Source organism: Neomonachus schauinslandi, chromosome 3, assembly GCF_002201575.2.
Source record: "Neomonachus schauinslandi chromosome 3, ASM220157v2, whole genome shotgun sequence".
NCBI lineage: Eukaryota > Metazoa > Chordata > Mammalia > Carnivora > Phocidae > Neomonachus > Neomonachus schauinslandi.
Window position 1 is genome coordinate 161,175,683 of NC_058405.1, and position 19,352 is coordinate 161,195,034.

Genomic DNA, 19,352 nt, shown 5'->3' on the forward strand with positions numbered 1-19,352 from the left:
TAATCTGGTTTCTACAGTACTATTAAACAAAAATACTTTTTTTTTCAAATTAATCAAATGATTCCATATTGCCACAGCCATTCACTGGGTGCTTTTCTGACCTCATCTTTCCTGATTTCTCAGTAGCATTGACCATGTCTTCCTTCTTGAAATAGTTTCTTCTCTTGGTTTCTATAATATTGCAGTCTCCAGTGTTCTACCTCATTCATCATTTACAGATTCTCTACTTTCTCATTATCCAGTCTCTGAAGGTTGGGTTCTGAAGGATAGTTCCTAGTCATCATCTCTTCTCTTTATACTCTACACCTCATTCAGTTTTTCATTTTGTTTATTTTTTTTTTTTGGCACCTACTTTGTATTGCACACTGTTTCTAGGCAGTTTTGGGTTTACAGGAGTGTTCTGCATTTCCATGCTTTTAAATACTGCATATTTTCCATTTTCTTCCAGACTTCTTGACGTCTGTCCCAAATAGGTTCCCACTTCCTTTTGACTTTCTTAGAGACAACTCAGATTCACCATGGTTCTAGTAATGCATAAGTGGGAACAGACTTAAGGATTTAGCCTTATGTCCTTAGAAAAGAGACTAGTGATAAACAGTAATCGTGGAGGTGAGATCTTACATGTAATTGTGAAATTCTTAGCTTTTGAGATAGCAGAGGCTTCTTTGTCAATTTTGATTTGAGTTCTGTCTTACAGATGACATGTGTACCTGTGTAGTAAGCCATTTGTGTCTACTTCAGTATTTTCTTGGTGTATTGTGGCTAAGTGCTAACACCATAATGGTGAAGCTTCACTAGGAAGTAAAAGTTTTTGCTGACTTTGTTATCAGAAATAGAAGAAATCAGTCACAGTTTGTTGATATGGTTAGTGTGTTCATGCTGGTTCATTGTTCATTGTTACTAAACACCCTTTCCCTGTAGCTAATGAAAGACTTTAGTAATGGCTGTATTTTGGGGATATAGGTATATTTTAATTCTAACTGAAAAAAATTAGAAGAAGTAATGGCTATATTTTATAGAGGAAAAATTCTAAAATGTAGTCTCAAAAAAATGAATATTTTGGTTTTAGACTAGGACTATACTAGATTATACTTTGGGGTGCATTGATCCAGAGGTCTGAAAATGACTCTGAAAGTTCCAATTTTAAAGTTTTAAAAAATTGATAAAACCAAATGATACACCATGAATTCACAAAGTTCATTCTCAGTTGATCCCATTATCATAACCTAAAGGATATGTGTTTAAAAATACATATATATTGTGCCCTTAAGAGATTATCATTCTATCCCTTTTTTTTATTTCGTGATATTTATTGTGGTAAATATACATATTGTATGATTAACCATTTTAACCATTTTTTAAGTGTGCAAGTCAGTGTCATTAAGTACATTCACAGTATTGTACAACCGTTACCACTATCCATCTCCAGAACTTTTTCATTATCCCAAATAGAAACTCTGTACTCATTAAACAGTAGTTCCCCACTCTCCTCTCTCCTTAGCCCCTGGCACCTCTGCTCTAATTTTATCTGGATGAATATGCCTATTCTAGGTACTTTATATAAGTGGAATCATAACATTGGTCTTTCATGTCTTGCTTATTTCATTTAAAGTTATGTTTTCAAGGTTCATCCATGTTGTAGCATGTACCAGAATTGTTTTTTTTTTAAAGATTTTATTTATTTATTCATGAGAGACAGAGAGAGAGAGAGAGAAGCAGGCTCCCAAGGAGCAGGGAGCCCGATGCGGGACTCGATCCCAGGACCTTGGGATCATGACCTGAGCCGAAGGCAGATGCTTAACCATCTGAGCCACCCAGGCGCCCAGCATGTACCAGAATTTCATTTCTTTTTAGGTTTAATTATATCCCATTGTTTGTATCCACCAGATTTTATTTATCCATTCATCTGTGGAGGGTCATTTAGGTTGTTTCTATCTTGTAAGTAATCTGCTATGGACATTGGTGTACAAGTATCTTTTTCAATACTTGCTTCAAATCTTTTGTATATATACCTAGAAGTGGGATTGTTGGATCATGTAGTAATTCTATGTTTAACTCTTTGAGAAACTGCCAAACTGTTTTCCACAGTTTCTGCACCATTTTACATTTCTACCAGCAGTACACAGGGGTTCCAATTTCTTTGCTTCCCTGCCAACATTTGTTATTTTCTGTTTTTTTTTTTTTTTCTTAAAGATTTTATTTATTTATTTGACAGAGACACAGTGAGAGAGGGAACACAGGCAGGGGGAGTGGGGGAGGGAGAAGCAGGCTTCCCGCCGAGCAGGGAGCTCGATGCGGGGCTCGATCCCAGGACCCTGGGATCATGACCTGAGCCGAAGGCAGATGCTTAACGACTGAGTCACCCAGGCGCTCCGTGTTTTTTTTTTTTTTTTTAAGATTTTATTTATTTATTTGACAGAGAGAGAGATAGCGAGAGCAGGAACACAAGCAGGGGGAGTGGGAGAGGGAGAAGCAGGCTTCCCGCCGAGCAGGGAGCCTGATGAGGGGCTCGATCCCAGGACCCCGGGATCATGACCTGAGCCGAAGGCAGATGCTTAATGACTGAGCCACCCAGGTGCCCCTCTGTTATTATTATTATTTTTTAAGTAATAGCCATTCTAAATGTGTATGGAGTAGTATCAGGTGGGTTTGATATGCATTTTTCTAATGATGTGATGTTGAGCATGTTTTCATGCACTTTTTGGCCATTTGTATGTCTTTGGAGAAATCTCTATCAAATGTTTTTACTCGTTTTTTAATTGGGTTTTTTGTTGTTGAATTGTAGGAGTTCTTTATATATTCTGGCTATTGATCCCTTATCAAAATATGATTTGCCAATATTTTCTCCCATTCTGTGGGTTGTGTTTTCAGTATCTTGATAGGGTCCTTTGCACAAAAGTTTTTAATTTTGATGAAGTCCATTTTATCTGTTTTTTCTTTTGTTGCCTGTGCTTTTAATGTCATCTGTCACCTTTTAAAATCTGTTTGCTTAGTGTACATGTGACATTTTAAATTGTGAATTTCAAAAGAAAAACGTTACTCTTCCATTACGCTAACATTTCAACTGATGTAAATTTTCCCTTTTCCCCATTCTTGCATGTTTTTACATAATTAAATGCATACTGTATGTTTTCTTTGTAGTCATTTATAGAGTTTTTCCATGATTAAAGAAAGTATAATGAAGTAGTAGTAACAAAGCAATAACAAGTATAAATATTACATAATATAATGTAACAACATATTAACATTTTTAGAGACTGCATAATAGTCAGGTTTGCTTAATTTATTTTTGCATATGTAGGTTGTTCCCCTTTTTTGTTGTTTCTAACTAGAGGCTTATTTTTTAGTGCTACCCTAAGAATTTAGGAAAATATAACATCATTAGAATGTAGCACATTTTACCATAAGTATATACTCACAAGTTCAGTATTACTTTAGCTTTCTTAAGAGTATTTGACATCCTTTTTATGAGTTCTCTTTCTTCATCTGCCAAAACAAGATAATCACAAAGCAAATTTAAAACAGTTGTAGGTATGTTTTTTAAAACTTTTTTTTCTTGTTAATTACTTGGTAAAAATGGTGTTTTGTTTTTGTCATTCTTCCTTCCCCCCATCATTTGTATAGCTGAATATTTTCCCATGTTCATATGTGTCTTGTGTTCTTTTTTTGGTAAATTGTCTATGTTTATCTAATTATGTTTTACTGTTTTTCACTATGACATGTATGACTCATTCTAATTTGAATGCCATACAGTTTTTTTTTTTTTTTTTAGACTTCCTTCTCCATCCAGAAATCTGAAAGCAAAGCATGAATATATTCTTTCATAGGCATCCTAGAACTTAATAGTTGAATAATTCTGAAGGCATAATGAGTGTATATTTCTAATGTTTTGCACCGTCCTTTGGCAAAAACTTTCCATTTGCATGTAATGATTGTCATATATTTTAGAAGTTATTATTGGAATTTCAGTGAAATTTAGTGATGGGGTCTTTCTTTCAAATTTGGTTTAGTTAGGAGATTTGTTGGAATGCAGAATTGAAAGCTCAGTAAATAGGTATTCTAAGAATACTCCCCTTAGCCCCATTATTGAGTCAGATGCTGTGACTCTGCCGTGACCTAACTAGATTAATTACATGTGTGATATATTTTTTTAAGATTTTATTTATTTATTTTTAGAGAGAGAGAGAGAGCATGAGAAGGGGGAAGGGACAGAGGGAGAGGGAGAGTAGTAGACTCTGCCCTTGTGAGAGCCTGACGCAGGGCTGGATCCCACGACCTGGAGATCATGACCTGAGCTGAAATCAAGAGTTGGTTGTTTGAGCCACCCAGGTGTCCCCACATGTGTGATATTTTAATTTCTTACATGATGAGAAGGAAGTTCTAGCACATTTGATAAGAAGGAAGTTCTAGCACATTTCAGTCTTAATGCAGGGTTGGTAGTAAAGTAATGATAGGTTAATAATACTGAACTACATGTTTTCTGAACTAAGGAATCTTTTTCATGCCTCTTTGTCCTTGTTTAGGCTGTTTCCTTTGCTTGGAATAACTTCTCTCACCCCTGCTTGGCAGTACTAACTCCGTTCTTGAGGCTCTACTTGGATGGTCATCTAAGCTAGTGGTCCTACTTGGATATTCATATGCTTGAACATTTTGCATTGATATTTTCTGTTTGCCTTTCTCTGTATTGGGCTGAAAACTTTTTTAAGATTTTATTTATTTGGGGGAGAGAGAGAGAAAGCCAGAGAGAGAGTGGGGGGGGGGGGGGCAGAGCAGAGGGAGAGGAACAAGATTCCATGCTGAGTGTGGAGCCTGTCATGGGGCTCGATCCCATGACCCTGAGATCATGATCTGAGCCGAAACCAAGAGTCAGATGCGTGACTGACTGAGTCACCCAGGTGCCCCAGGAGTGAAAAATTCTTGAGTGCAGAGAACATGGATTCATTTTGATATCCTATTGCATAGTAGGATATGTGTCATGTAATATGTGTTCAGTGAATAAGAGTTTATTGAAACAAACTGATGGAATTAAATCATGGAGGGTCTAGAAGGAATTGTTTAATACTGTAGATGGGCCAACATTTACTGAGAACTAAGTACCTATTCTTTACCTAATCTGGTTATAGTTACAGTCAGAACAAAAATAATTATATATCTTTCAGGTAGTGTAATATACTGGACTGGACTAGGCAAGAGATTTAGTGCTTGGGAAGAGAAAGAAACGGACAATAGATCTCAAGGGTGTTATCTGTAGAGGAGAATTCTCTCCTGCATGTTCCCACTCATGCTCCCTAAATATTGTCATTCTCTTCCTGCCCCTTCCCCATTATCTATACACTTAAATATCTGCCAAATCTGTGATTCTGTTTAGTAGAAGTAGAAAGGAAAGGTAAATAATGGTAGGAACCTAGTGGTAATGATATTACAGTTTTGAGCTGCTTCTAGAGGGTATAAAGTTCTTATTCTTTTTATTTCCAAGTACCAATCACAGAACACCAAACTGAGAAATAAGTTTAAATTTTCTTCTTAGGGATACATAATAACCATGAATAGCCTGGATGGTGCCAAACCTTCTGGAAATCCAGGAAATCTCCCTTATATCACTTCCCTTATTCCACCTCCACTTCAGTTGGGTGATAGAAGTAACCATGATTCTCTGGAACCCTAAGATAGATACAGTTCAATAAATAATATGTGACTTCTGTTTGTAATGTGATATGAAGATATGTAAGGCATAGTGCTTACCCTCAAGGGCTTACCCCTAGGGGTGTGGGAGTTTGGATCAATGAAATATGCATGCTATTATAAGATATGTGCTGAAAATCTGATAAAATGCTGTGGGAATTCTCAATTAAAAATGATGAGTATCACAATCAGGGATGGCTTCCTTGAAGAGGCAGGGGTTGGTGAAGTTGATGGGTTACTGGTGAAGTAAATAAGCAAAGACACAAAGGTAAGAAATCATGATCTGTGTTTTGAGAACCATAAATCTCATTAAACTGTAATCTAAGGTCCTGGTAGGGTTGAATGGGAGATGAATTCTAGGCCATATTAGGGAGGCTCTAAGTGATAGAGGAGTTTATATAGAAGTAGGTAGGAGAACAGTGTGGGGGCTTCAGAACTGATTTAGGATGATGAATCTTCAGGACAATCTTCAGATAGTAAGATACTACAACTGACCTGGGAACTAGTATAAGTAGTACTAGCAAGATATGAGGAGGGCCTGGAGTAGAATTTAGGCAGTGGAATTGAAAAAATGTAAGGCATAGTTAGAATATAAGTATCTTTGCAACTGATAAGGTGTAGGATACAGAGAGTTGGAAAGTATCTTAGATGATGGAGTAATGATGTTATGAACAGAATCAGGAGGAAGTGGTTTTGGGGAAGGTGATGAGTTAGCATTTTACAATATAAAAGATGAGATGCCATGTAAACAAAAATAAGCGTTTGGGAGAGATGTAAAGTAAGCTGTAAATAGATTTTAAAATTGTATGCTTGGAATTGACAGCTGAGGAAGGAATGAAGTTTCTTTTTAAGGAGTGAAGGTACAGCAAGAAGAGAAGTAGTTTGAAGACAGAATTTTTGGGAACATCTCCATGTAGAAAGTAATTGGTATCATGAGGGGAAGTAAAGAGATAGCAAGATTGGAAGGATTAATCACTGCACAATATGGACCTGCGAGGGAGGTTACTATTCTGTGTAAGATCTGTCTTCATTTACCAGAGCATACGTTACGTTTTTTTATAAACCTATGATAATTTTTCTCTTATCTAAGTGATTTTTTTCTTTTATTGTAACTTAATCTCATTTAAATAGGAATATTAAATAGCTGGGTTGAAGTGTCCTATTGCCTTTAGTGCATGACCTATAACCATAATATAGTCAATAGTTAAATAAATTTATAGCAAAAGTTGTAGTCACAAGTATTTACTTATCAGATTTTGCTGCTTAGGAACTGCAAAACAACCTCTGCTAAAGTGCTGTTAACAGTTTCTTTTACATGAAATAAGATATTTTAGCTTCTTTTGTCATTAATAGGCTAAAGATAAAGTGGAAATTTTAAATCAGTTTTACTGAAATAGTGTCTGTCTACATTTATTCCAGTCTTTATTGAACACTTTATGGGGAAAAAAAGTCTCAAACTTAGTAGATATGCTGCTGAAGTGAGCACAAAAATTTCAAACTTAGAATATCAGCTTTTATTATACCAGGTTCTTATGAAACCTTAATGTCCTTGGATTGACTTATCCATAGTGTAGATGTGCATCAACCTCAACCCTTTAAAACTTCCTTTTGAATTTAGAAATAACAAGAAAATGGTGATTAGCATAACATAATAAAATAAAATTAAAAAAAGAAAAAAGAAATAACAAAAAACCTTTGAGCCCAAAATAACTTTCAGTAAGCATACAAATGTAAAATACATTTCAGAAATATTTTAAAAAATTGTTTTGGAACTTTTATGCCTTAAAAATATTCCTTAGAGTTGACTAGGACAGAACACTCAATTTTCTGTTCTTTTGTATTAATGCATGTGTTACAGTTAAAAAAAAAGCTGATGCTTTATTTTTTTCTGACGAGGCAAGTAATACTTGCCTGAAGTAAAAAAAAAAAAAAGAATTGGACCATATTAAAAATCTTTATTAAAAGACCTAAATAAATTGTATTGCCAGTATTCAGAGAAAACTTATATTAACATTATGGGGCTTATTTTTTTCTTTTTTCTTGTGCGCGTATTTACTTATACACAGGCACCTACAGAATTAGGATGATTGTGTTAAAGTTGCTTTGTAACCAGCTCTTTTGAACTTAATTATTTTGTAGCTGTATTTCCATCTCAGTAATTCATAGCAGAACTATTTTCATTACTACATGAATGTACTATATAAATGTATTGTTAATCAGTCTTGTGTTTTTTCCCTTTTGCCATTCACTGTGTCTGTGCCTTCTTTCATATTTGATTATTTTTCTAAGATAGATTTAGAGCTATAAATGTAGTGGAATTTATATAAGCCCAGACCAAAATAGTGAAACCCTTGGAATAGAGATATGTTTTTAGGGTAAGTTATGGCCTGATGAAGGCAGAGAATATTGGTTCATAGTGTCAGACTCAGGTGTATCAGCATATTGTTAGTTGATCATGTGCTGAAGTGGTTCCAGAATTGCTGTATTGAAGGATTGGAGGGGTAGCTATATATTTGAAAATGAATGTTCTTAACATTCAAATCGAGTGGTAGAGGATCTGATAGAGAAAATGGTGAGGATGGCATCGCTCTCAAATATGCCCATTGGAAATAGGTTAGGGGTAGAATTAATGGCTAAGTAAAAATTACGGATTTCTGAATAAGTTCTGGTTCCAGTATTATAATCTCATGACTTAGAAGCCAAGATGGAATAAGCTTTTTACAAATTAAGAAAAAATATAGATGGTTGTTCATATAGAGAGTTGTTTATATATAGGGTATTTATCATATGAAAAAATTAACTCATGTCCCCATTGTGAGCCTATTTTGGTTATTAATGCAAAGTAATAATGATGTAAAAGTTTCCTGACATTGTTATTTGACGATTAATAGGGAGTAGAGTTCTTTTTACACACTTACTTAAGACTTGTCATAAAATGGTTTATTTATTTATTTATTTATTTTTAAAAGATTCTATTTATTTATTTGACAGAGACAGCGAGAGAGGGAACACAAGCAGGGGGGAGTGGGAGAGGGAGAAGCATGCCTCCCGCTGAGCAGGGGGCCTGATGCGGGGCTTGATCCCAGGACCCTGGGATCATGACCCGAGCCAAAGGCAGATGCTCAACGACTGAGCCACCCAGGCGCCCCATAAAATGGTTTGTTTACCTGATTAGAAATATACATATAATACAGGTAATCTGTGGGGATTTTATTTTTCTGAATCAGCTGTGCCATTTTCCTCATACCATCTATCATATTATCCTTATTTCACTGTACTTTTGTTTTTATTCCCCTTGTTTAATTCACTTTAGTAATTTATATGAATCTTTTCCCATAATAGATCCTTGAGAGCAGATACAATGTTTTAAAATCCGGTCTAAGCTCAGTTATATATGTGGTAGATATGTTACATTGAACTTTTTTTTTTTTTTTTTTTTTTTTGCAACAGTGGCCACACTGCTCTCCTTCACTGTAGCATTATACTCAGCATTTACTTCTATATGTCATTTTTTGTTATTTTTGTTTCACACAGCTTATGGGAAACAGATTTTTGCCTCTTCTATTTAAAGATTTATTTATTTATTTGAGAGAGAGAGGGAGAAAGAGAAAGAGCATGTGAGAGCAAGAGAACCTGAGTTGGGAGAAGGGGCAGGAGAGAATTTTCAAGCAGACTCCTGCTGAGTGCAGACCCTACACTGGGCTCAATCTTAGGACCCCGTGAGATCATGAGCTGAGCAGGAACCAAAAGTTGGACATCCTACTGACTGAGCCACCCAGGTGCCCCAAGATTTTTTGCCTCTTCTATTAATGAAAATAGTTGCTGTCTGTGAATTTTGTACAAGAATGAGTATCACAGATAAATGAATTATTTCTAGTTCATTGAATGTAATCTTATTCTGTGGTACCAAGAAAAAAGTATTTATCTCCCTTAGTCTACATGTATTCTGGGGCTATTACCTTAATGTTTACAGGACTATATTTGCATTCTTTTTTCATATTTACATATGAATTGACATAGTAATTCTTTTTTTTGTGAGTGCATTATTTATATATTAACTTTGCCTCTTTTATCTCATTAATTTGCTTTATAATTACAGTAGGATGATTTGGGCCTAACACAATTGAACCTCAAAGCAGTGCTGAATTTGCTTTGTTTCTTAGTTATTTGGTAATTTATATTATGTAATGTTAATGTGTGAATTTTAAAATTTTGTAAATTATTATGAAAGTAAAAAAATAATACAAAAAATTATTAAAGAGATCTGCTGGTTCCTGGAGAATATCCATGAACTTCCATTTGGGAAAGAGTGATTTAGTATCACTCATAGTTGTTCTTAAATAGGTGTAATCTGATATATTAAAAATCCTACAATCTGTGGCTCTTGTTTGAATAATCTGCTTAGGCATAGTGTGAAAAATTTTGGCAAACATTAGAATAGAAGGGTTGGAGTTTTGTTACCTTTAACTGTAGGGTATCCATGTTAAATTCTTAAAAATAAATTTCAGTTTATAGTATAATTTATAAGCATAATTCCAATTTTAAATAAGTTTAATGACAGTATAATTTTTACACCTTTAAAAAATGTTGATTTTTAATTTTAGGGGTGCCTGGGTGGCTCAGTTGGTTAAGTATCTGACTTCGGCTCAGGTCATAATCTCAGGGTTCTGGGATTAAGCCCTGCGTCCAGCTCCACACTCAGCAGGGAGTCTACTTCTCTCTCTCCCTCTCCCTCTGCCCTTCCCTCTGCTCCTGTGCTTGCTCTCTCTCTCAAATAAAATCTTAAAAAAATAAGTTTTAAATTTTAATTCTAGTATAGTTAACATGCAGTGTTATATTAGTTTCAGGTGTACAATATACTCAGCAATTCTATCTATACATTGCTCAGTGCTCATCGTGATAAGTGTGCTCTTAATCCCCTTCACCTATTTTACCCATCTCCCCAACCTGCCTCCCCGAGGTAAGCATCAGTTCTCTATAGTTAAGAGTCTGTTTCAATTTATACATCTTTTGTGATTTATACATCAACATTTGTGAAATTTGACATAGATATGCCTGTCTTGAAAGTAGCTGATAACAGAATCCTGGAATGTATGTTTGTATGTTTGTTTTTAAGACTTTATTTTTTTAGAGCAGTTTTAGATCCACAGCAAAATTGAGAGGAAGGTACAGAGATTTCAACACCCCCCCCACCTGATTGGTACATTTGTTACAATTGATGAACCTATGTTGACACATCATTATCACCCAAAGTCCATAGTTTACTTTAGGGTTCACTCTTGTTTTACATTTTGTGGGTTTTTTTTTTTTTTTTTAAGATTTTATTTATTTGACAGAGAGAGAGAACATAAGCAGGGGGAGTGGGAGAGGGAGAAGCAGGCTTCCCACAGAGCAGGGAGCCCAATGCGGGGCTCGATCCCAGGACCCTGGGATCGTGACCTGAGCTGAAGGCAGACGCTTAACGACTCAGCCACCCAAGTGCCCTGTGGGTTTTGATAAATGTATAATGACATGTATCCATTATGGTATCATACAGAGTATTTTCACTGCTCTAAAAATTCCCTGTGTTCCACCTATTCATCCCTCCCCTGACCAGCCCCTGGCGACCACTGATCTTTTACTGTCTTCATAGTCTTGCCTGTTCTAGAATGTCATATTGTTGGAATCATACAGTATGTAGCCTTTTCAGATTCATCTTTTTTCATTTAGTAATATGCATGTAAGTTTCCTCCATGTCTTTTCATGGCTTGATAACTCATTTCTTTATGCCATTGTATGATGTACCACAGTTTTTATTCATTTACCTATTGAAGGACAGACTTGGATTGTTTCCAACTTTCAGCAGTTATGTATAGAGCTACTGTAAACATTCGTGTATAGGTTTTTGTGTACCCATAAGTTTCCATCTCCTTTGGGTAAATACCAAGGAGCTGGATTACTGGATCATCTGGTAAGAGTATGTTTAGTTTTGTAGGAAACTGCCAACCTGTCATCCAAAGTGGCTGTACCATTTTGCATTCCCTGATGGCATATGATGTGGAGCATCTTTTCATGTGCTTATTTGCCATCTGTATATCTTCTATGATGAGGTGTTCATGAATGTCTTTGGCCCATATTTTAATTGCATTTTTTCCTATTGTTGATTTTTAAGAGTTGTTTGTATATTTTGAGTAACAGTCCTTTATCAGGTGTCTTTTGTAGATATTTTCTTCCAGTCTATGGCTTGCTGTCTTATTTCTCTTGACATTGTCTTCTGAAGAGAAGTTTTTAATTTTAATGAAGTTTAGCTTACCAATTAATTCTTTCATGGATCATGCCTTTGATTTTGTATCTAAAAAGTTATTGCCATACCCAAGGTCACCCAGATATGGGTGTTATGTTCTAGGAGTTTCTCTGTGTTCTAGGAGTTTCATAATTTTACAGTTTACTTTTATGTCTGTAATCCATTTTGAGTTAGTTTTTGTGAAGAGTATGAATTCTGTATCTAGATTCTTTTTTTTTCATTTAGATGTCCAGTTTTTCCAGCACAATTTGTTGAAAAGACTATCTTTGCTCTATTGTATTGCTTTGTTCTTTTGTTAAAGATCAGTTGACTGTATTTATGTGGGTCTATTTCTAGACTCTGTTCTGTTCCATGAAACTTTTTTGTCCATTCTTTCACCAGTACCACACTGTCTTGATTACTATAGCTGTAGAGTAAATCTTGAAGTTGAGTAGTGTTAGTCTTCCAACTTTGTTGTTCAATATTGTATTGCCTATTCCATGTCTTTTGCCTCCCCTTGTACATTTTAGAATCAGTTTGTTGATATACACAAAATAATTTGCTGGTATTTTGGTTGGGATTGCATTGACTCTATATTTCAGTTTAGGAAGAATGGACAGCTTGACAGTATTGAATCTTCCAATCCATACATGGACTGTTTTTTCCATTTATTTAGTTGTTTGATTTTGTTCATCAGAGTTTTGCCATGTTCCTCATATAGATCTTGCACATATTTACAAAAAAAATTTTTTAAAGATTTTATTGAGAGAGAGAGAGTGCGTGCAAGAGCATGAGGGGGAAGGGAGAGGAAGAGGCAGGAGCAGACTCCCTGCTGAGCAGCGATCCCAGTGTGGGGCTCGATCCCGGGACCCTGGGACCATTACGTGAGCCAAAGGCAAACCCTTAACCAACTGAGCCACCCAGTCGCCCCAATCTTGCACATGTTTTATTAGATATATACTTAAGTGTTTTATATTTTTGGTTATTAATGTAAATGGTATTGTGTTTTAAATGTCAAATTCCACTTGCTCACTCCTGGAAAGCAATTGACTTTTGTATATTAACCTTGTATCCTGCCACCTTGCTGTAATCTCTTATTAGCTCCAAGAGTTTTTTCATCAGTTCTTTTGGATTTCTATATAGGTGATCATGTCATCTGTGTCCTCTCCTCTCAAAGGGTTCCAGGAATAATTTTTTTCTTTTAGAAACCATATAGTTGTATTAAATAAAATATATTAGATTCACACATAGTTCAAATAAAGCACTTCAAAATCTACTTTGTGCTCCCTGGTCAAAAAAAAGATTACAAGCAATCAAGAAGCATTCTTTTTCTTCTCATATAATGATCTGAGAGTTGTGCTTTCTTTGGTTTTCAAGACTGAGGCCAACTATTTAGTAAATATGGATGTACAATAAATATGTGCCCTTTTAGGAAAGAGTTAGCTGTACTCTGATATCTGTGAAGATTTTTTTTGTTTCAATCTCATCAGCTGATATTCATGACTTCTATATATTCATGACTTTATGACATAATTGCCATTAGGAGGATACATCAGGATTTTAATGGATTGCCAGCTTTTTTTCCTAAAGAGCGATTGGTACAGCAATATGTTTATAAAATTCAGAGCGTTCCTTTGTCTTATTTCAGTGATGCCCTGAATACATACTTTATGTTGCAGAAGAAGAATGATGCCCTGAATACATACTTTATGTTGATTTACATCAATGTTATATCAACCACAAACAGCATCTCTATTTAGGTTTTCTTCATACATTTTACATTATAGGGTCCTCAGTCTTCCATAGAAAAGTAGATATACACAGAGCCTATTTAATATAAAAGGGACTTTCATATCTTTGATACAGCATCAATCAGCTACATGATTTCACACATAGACTAGGAACAAAGGCAGAGCATGAAGTGATAATATTTGTTTTTCAAAAAAATCTCAAATACTATCAATATAAAAAAATGCATTGAAAATAATTACATCTTTCCAAATATCCTCTTGATCCTTTGAAGAAGGTATATTATAAAATTAAGTGTTTTAATTTTGAATTATTCTGTATAGTAAATACTCTGATTTAGAGTAATGTCTGAAAAGTGTTCATGACTTGCTGCTTTTACTATGAATTCAAGAAAAGTTGTTGATTTTTTTTTCATTGTGCTGAGCTTTTTACTGGTTATGATGCAATGGTGACTTCTAAACTCCTTACATGCACAATCAGAATCTAGAAGTCTTTATGTTGTTTTTGTTTTTTTTTTTAAGATTTTTATTTATTTATTTGACAGACAGCGAGAGAGGGAACACAAACAGGGGGAGCGTGAGAGGGAGAAGCAGGCTCCCCACTGAGCAGGGAGCCTGATGTGAGGTTCGATCCCAGGACCCTGGGATCATGACCTGAGCTGAAGGCAGACGCTTAACGATTGAGCCACTGAGGTGCCCGTCTTTATAGTGTTTTTTTAGAAAGTATTTATCTTCAGCCAAATTTGGTTTTAACTCTGTTGTTAATTCAAGTTGAAGAGAGTGAAATTACTAAGGATTAAAATAGAAAAAGAATTTTGCTCTCCCTGGAAAAACATATCTAGGTTGTTAATTTTGACTCCTATATTGTATAGAAGAGAGTGGAACATAGTGGACTTTGAACAGTTAATGATCACTCAGAGAGATAATGACAGTTGTTACATACAAGGATTTGTAGTTTTATTTTATTATTTTTTTATTTTATTATTATTTTTTTTAAACTTTTGTTTGTTTGTTTGTTTTATTTATTCATGAGAGTCAGAGAGAGAGATAGAGACAGCGGCAGAGGGAGAAGCAGGCTCCCCGCCTAGCAGGGAGCCCGATGCGGGACTTGATCCCAGGACCCTGGGATTGTGACCTGAGCCAAAGGCAGATGCTTAACCATCTGAGCCACCCAGGCACCCCGGATTTGTAGTTTTAGAAAGTGGTTTTACATTCATTATCTTATTTGGTGTTCACACTGCTTAGAATGGTTAATATAGAGGTTTATTTCCTCTGCTTTGTAACTGAGGAAATTGAGAAACTGTTACTCTTGTCCAAATTGGTATGTTGTAGTAAATAGTAGAGCTTACATGAAGATAAAAGGTTTCTGGTTCAGAGGCTTGTGTACTTTCTACTGAACCACAGTCTTTCTCTAGAACTAGGACAAGAAGATGGTGTCTAGCATTTAGCAGCATAGAATATGTATCTTTACCATTGTTTTGCCTTGGGACCTTGGAAATAATGAATTAACCACTTTTTACTCTGTACTCTGTTTTGATACTTAGCAATTTATGTCTCAGAGTTGTAACACTTAAAATGCTTGAGAAGAAAGGTATCTTTTATTATTTTTTAAAAAGATTTATTTTATTTATTGGTGGGGGGAGAGGGTGAGGAAAGAGGGAGAGGATCTCAAGCAGACTGTGCACTGAGCGTGGAGCCCAATGCGGGGCTTGACTCCATGACCCTGAGACCATGATCCAAGCCAAAATCAGGAGTAGGACACCCAACCAACCGAGCCACTCACGTGCCCCTTTAATTATTTTTATTTTAATTTCTCGTTATTTATCATGACTATTACCCATTTTTATTTACTTTGTCATTTTTACTTATCATTATCATAATTGTTTTATCATTATTATTCCTTTAATGAGATATTACATTATAGACACATTTCACACTTAGAGTGGAAGGAAAGGACAAATTCAGGAAAGTAGAAAAATGGATGCCAGAATTTATACATTCAAATCAGTGCTACCTTTCCAAAGAGTAATCTTGAGAAGCTATATATTTGCTGCCATTGCTCAAAATATCCAGTGGAACTAATTTTTTAAATGATGGCGATAGGATTTTATTTGCATCTATACGAAGAGGTACCTATTCAACATTAAAATATTAGTCAACTCAATCAGTAGTTGTTGGGTTTACATGATATTGGTAATTAACATTCAGAACCTTTTCAAATAGGGTGTGTAGATTCAGAAACAATGGTTTTGATGAGTATTTTTGTAGAGTAGATTGATAGAGTGGGTTATCTTTAAATTAATGATTTTTTTTCCCCCCTCAGTCAGCAGATAAGCAGCGAGCTCTAGAAGAAACCAAAGCCTACACCACCCAGTCCTTAGCAAGTGTTGCCTATCTGATAAATACCTTGGCCAACAATGTTCTACAGATGCTGGATATTCAGGCATCCCAGCTACGAAGGATGGAATCTTCAATCAATCATATTTCACAAGTGAGACTACACTGTTTCTCTATTTTGCCTATGAGGAACACTTTTTAAACACAAGCTATCTGTATAATGCTGGCAGCCTTTACTATGTGATTTAACTCACATGTATGATTTGGAAAATACAAATTCAGTATCAGGTTGTTTTTGATTCTTTTTGTGGAGTGATTATCTGTGATTTTTACAGGGAAGGAGACTTTAATGGTTTCTATTAAAATTCAGTAGTCATATTAAAATAACCAGCCTTGAGGTAAAAATTTGTCTGGTTTCTTCCAACTTTTACCAAGTTTCATGTTTCTTTATCTTTTTAAAAAAATATTAATGTGATAGCCTGATCACTTCTTTAAAATTTTTTTCCTCTTGGTAGGATTTTTGTTTACCAGGATGGTACCATACCTCAATAATGAAAAACTTTTTTTTTTTTTAAGATTTTATTTATTTATTTGACAGAGACAGACACAGCGAAAGAGAGAACAGAAGCAGGGGGAGTGGGAGAGGGAGAAGCAGGCTTCCCGTGGAGCGGGGAGCCCGGTGTGGGGCTCGATCCCAGGACCCTGGGATCATGACCTGAGCCAAAGGCAGACGCTTAACGCCTGAGCCACCCAGGTGCCCCTCAATAATGAAAATATTAATCTAAGTGAACTTACAGAATTATCTTTATATAAATAACTTTAAAAAATTAATGTTACACTTTTTCCATTTTAAAAGCCATTCTCATAATATATAGAAAAAGAATAAAATGGAAAAGAAACCCCTTTTCTACTGTTCAAACTTTTTACCTTTACTACTTTGCTTTACTTTGTTCCAATACTTTTTTCTTATAAATAGTTTTTAAAATGTAGCTGTGAAATTTAGAAGGAGAAAAACTGAAAAAAAAAAAAAAATAAAAAAAAAAAAAATAAAATAAAATAAAATACTTCCAAAAAAAAAATAAAATAAAATAAAATGTAGCTGTGATTATATTATGTATAGAATTTTGGATTTTAGTCTTTTAACTTACTATGATAACAGACATCTTCCCATGATGTTAAAAGCTCTTCATAAACATTTTCAATGGCTGCATAATGTTGCATGTGTATGTCATTGCTCTCATAACCATTTCTGTATTTTGGAGCCATTTAAATACTTCGGTGAAGGGACGTCTGGGTGGCTCAGTCAGTTAAGCATCAGCCCTCAGCTCAGGTCATGATCCCAGAACCTGGGATCGAGTCCCACATCGGGCTCCCTGCTCAGTGAGGAGTCTGCTTCTCCCTCTGCCTGCTCTGCCTGCTGCTCTTCCTGCTTGTGCTCTTTCTCTCTCTGACAAATAAATAAATAAAAACCTTAAAAAAATTTAAATAAATCAGTGAAAAGCGAATTTGTAATTGCAAAATGAATTTTAAAAAACATTAAAAAGATAAAGGTTTTGATCTGTCTGCTTCTCTTTGTTGAGATCTTTGGAGCTTTTCTAGTTTAGCACTCTTGTTATTTGAGTAACTTGATGTAGTATTAATTTTTTTTTTAATATTATTTATTTATTTGTCAGAGAGCACAAGCTGGGAGAGTGGCAGGCAGAGGGAGAGGTAGGCTCCCAATGTGGAACACAATCCCAGGACCCTGGGATCGTGACCTGAGCCGAAGGCAGATGCTTAACTGACTGAGCCACCCAGGCGTCCCTTGATGTAGTATTCAACACTCTTTTATACCTAGATGATTAGAACTCTTCTGGAATAAGAAGTTTTAAAATGTGCATTATAAAAAAGTGTACATTATATTTTCTTTTTGTTTATCTTAAGAGTTTAGGACTCTTCTGAAGTTGACTAATCTAACAATTTTTCAAAGTCTGAACCTTAACTTATGTAATTAAATAAAATACAGTCCAGATAATCAAATCAGATATGGGAGGACTCACTTATATTTCTGTTGTTTGAGAGCTCATCAGACTAATTTAGAGGTTTTTTGTGTTATTTAATACTAAATTTAATCTTAAATATGAATTTGCCATGGTAAGGTTTTCTTTATATCCCATATAAACTTTTTTTAAAAAATATTTTATTTGAGAGAGAGAGTCAGAGAGAGCATGAAATGGGGGAGGGTTAGAGGGAGAAGCAGGCTCCCCGCTGAGCCGAGACCGATGTGGGACTCAATCCCAGGACCCTGAGATCATAACCTGAGTGGAAGGCAGATGCTTAACCGCCTGAGTCACCCAGACGCCCCTAAATTTTTTTTTTTTTTTAAGTAGGCTCCATGCCCAGTGTGGAGCCCAATGTGGGGCTTTGAACTCATGACCCTGATCAAGACCCGACTGAGCCACCCAGGTGTTTCCCCCCATATAAACTTCTCTAGACTTTGTATAATTTGCTGCTTTTATTGTATTGCTGTGTCTCTTAAAGTAAAAAAGGAAACCTGCAAAGAATTGGTGAGTTTTTTTTGTTTTTTTTTTTAATTGGTGAGTTTTAATGAATGAGAGGTAAATTTTATTCTGGAGAGACCCCTTAGAAGAAATAATGATGAAATGTGAACTTGGTTTTCTATAGGAATGTTGACAAATTGCTAATCTGATAGAGAATTTTGAATTTACACTTGAAAGTCTTAAAATTTCTGCATATTTGAAGTCTTAGCAAAGGATCTAAAATAGAAGAAAAGTGCAAATGCAGAAGAAAAATTAATATATTAGGGTTCCTAAAGAGGATGAACAGCTTATTATTAGTTTGTAAGAGAAAGTAGAAAGATTGTGAAGGTAGAAGACAATAAGCAAATGACAGTGAAAGATAATCATCTATTTTTTTAAAGTAATCACCCATATCCAGTGTGGGGCGCAATTGAACTCATGACCCCGAGATCAAGAGTCAGATGCTCTACTGACTGAGCCAGCCAGGTTCCCTAATAATTATGTTTTTTGATTAGAATTCTGTACTACTTTGGTAGAGAAGAGTAGCAATCTTGAGGAGGAAAGTAAGTCTACCCTAAGTTGTAATTATATGTATTAGTTAATGAGAACACTTTATTTTTGAGTAGCATATAAATCTACATGTAATTAGTAGGTCTAATTAATGCTGTCTTTTAAAGTATTTTAGTGAAATAAGTGAAAAATGGGAGAGGTGAATGGATAGAGATTTAGTAGGTCAGAAATAACAGGGGCCTGAGTCAGAGCCCTGAATATGTTGAATCTTCTTTTTAAAAATTATTTATTTAT

At 35.2% G+C, this 19,352-nt stretch overlaps 1 protein-coding gene across 1 annotated transcript in view; it reads left to right on the forward strand.

Moving 5' to 3' along the window:
- Positions 1–19,352, forward strand: part of ABI2 (abl interactor 2) — a 117,024-nt gene that overhangs the window by 51,048 nt on the left and 46,624 nt on the right. The window contains 1 exon segment of the mRNA XM_044913700.1: positions 16,016–16,183. Within this exon segment, the coding sequence (XP_044769635.1) occupies positions 16,016–16,183 (168 nt within the window).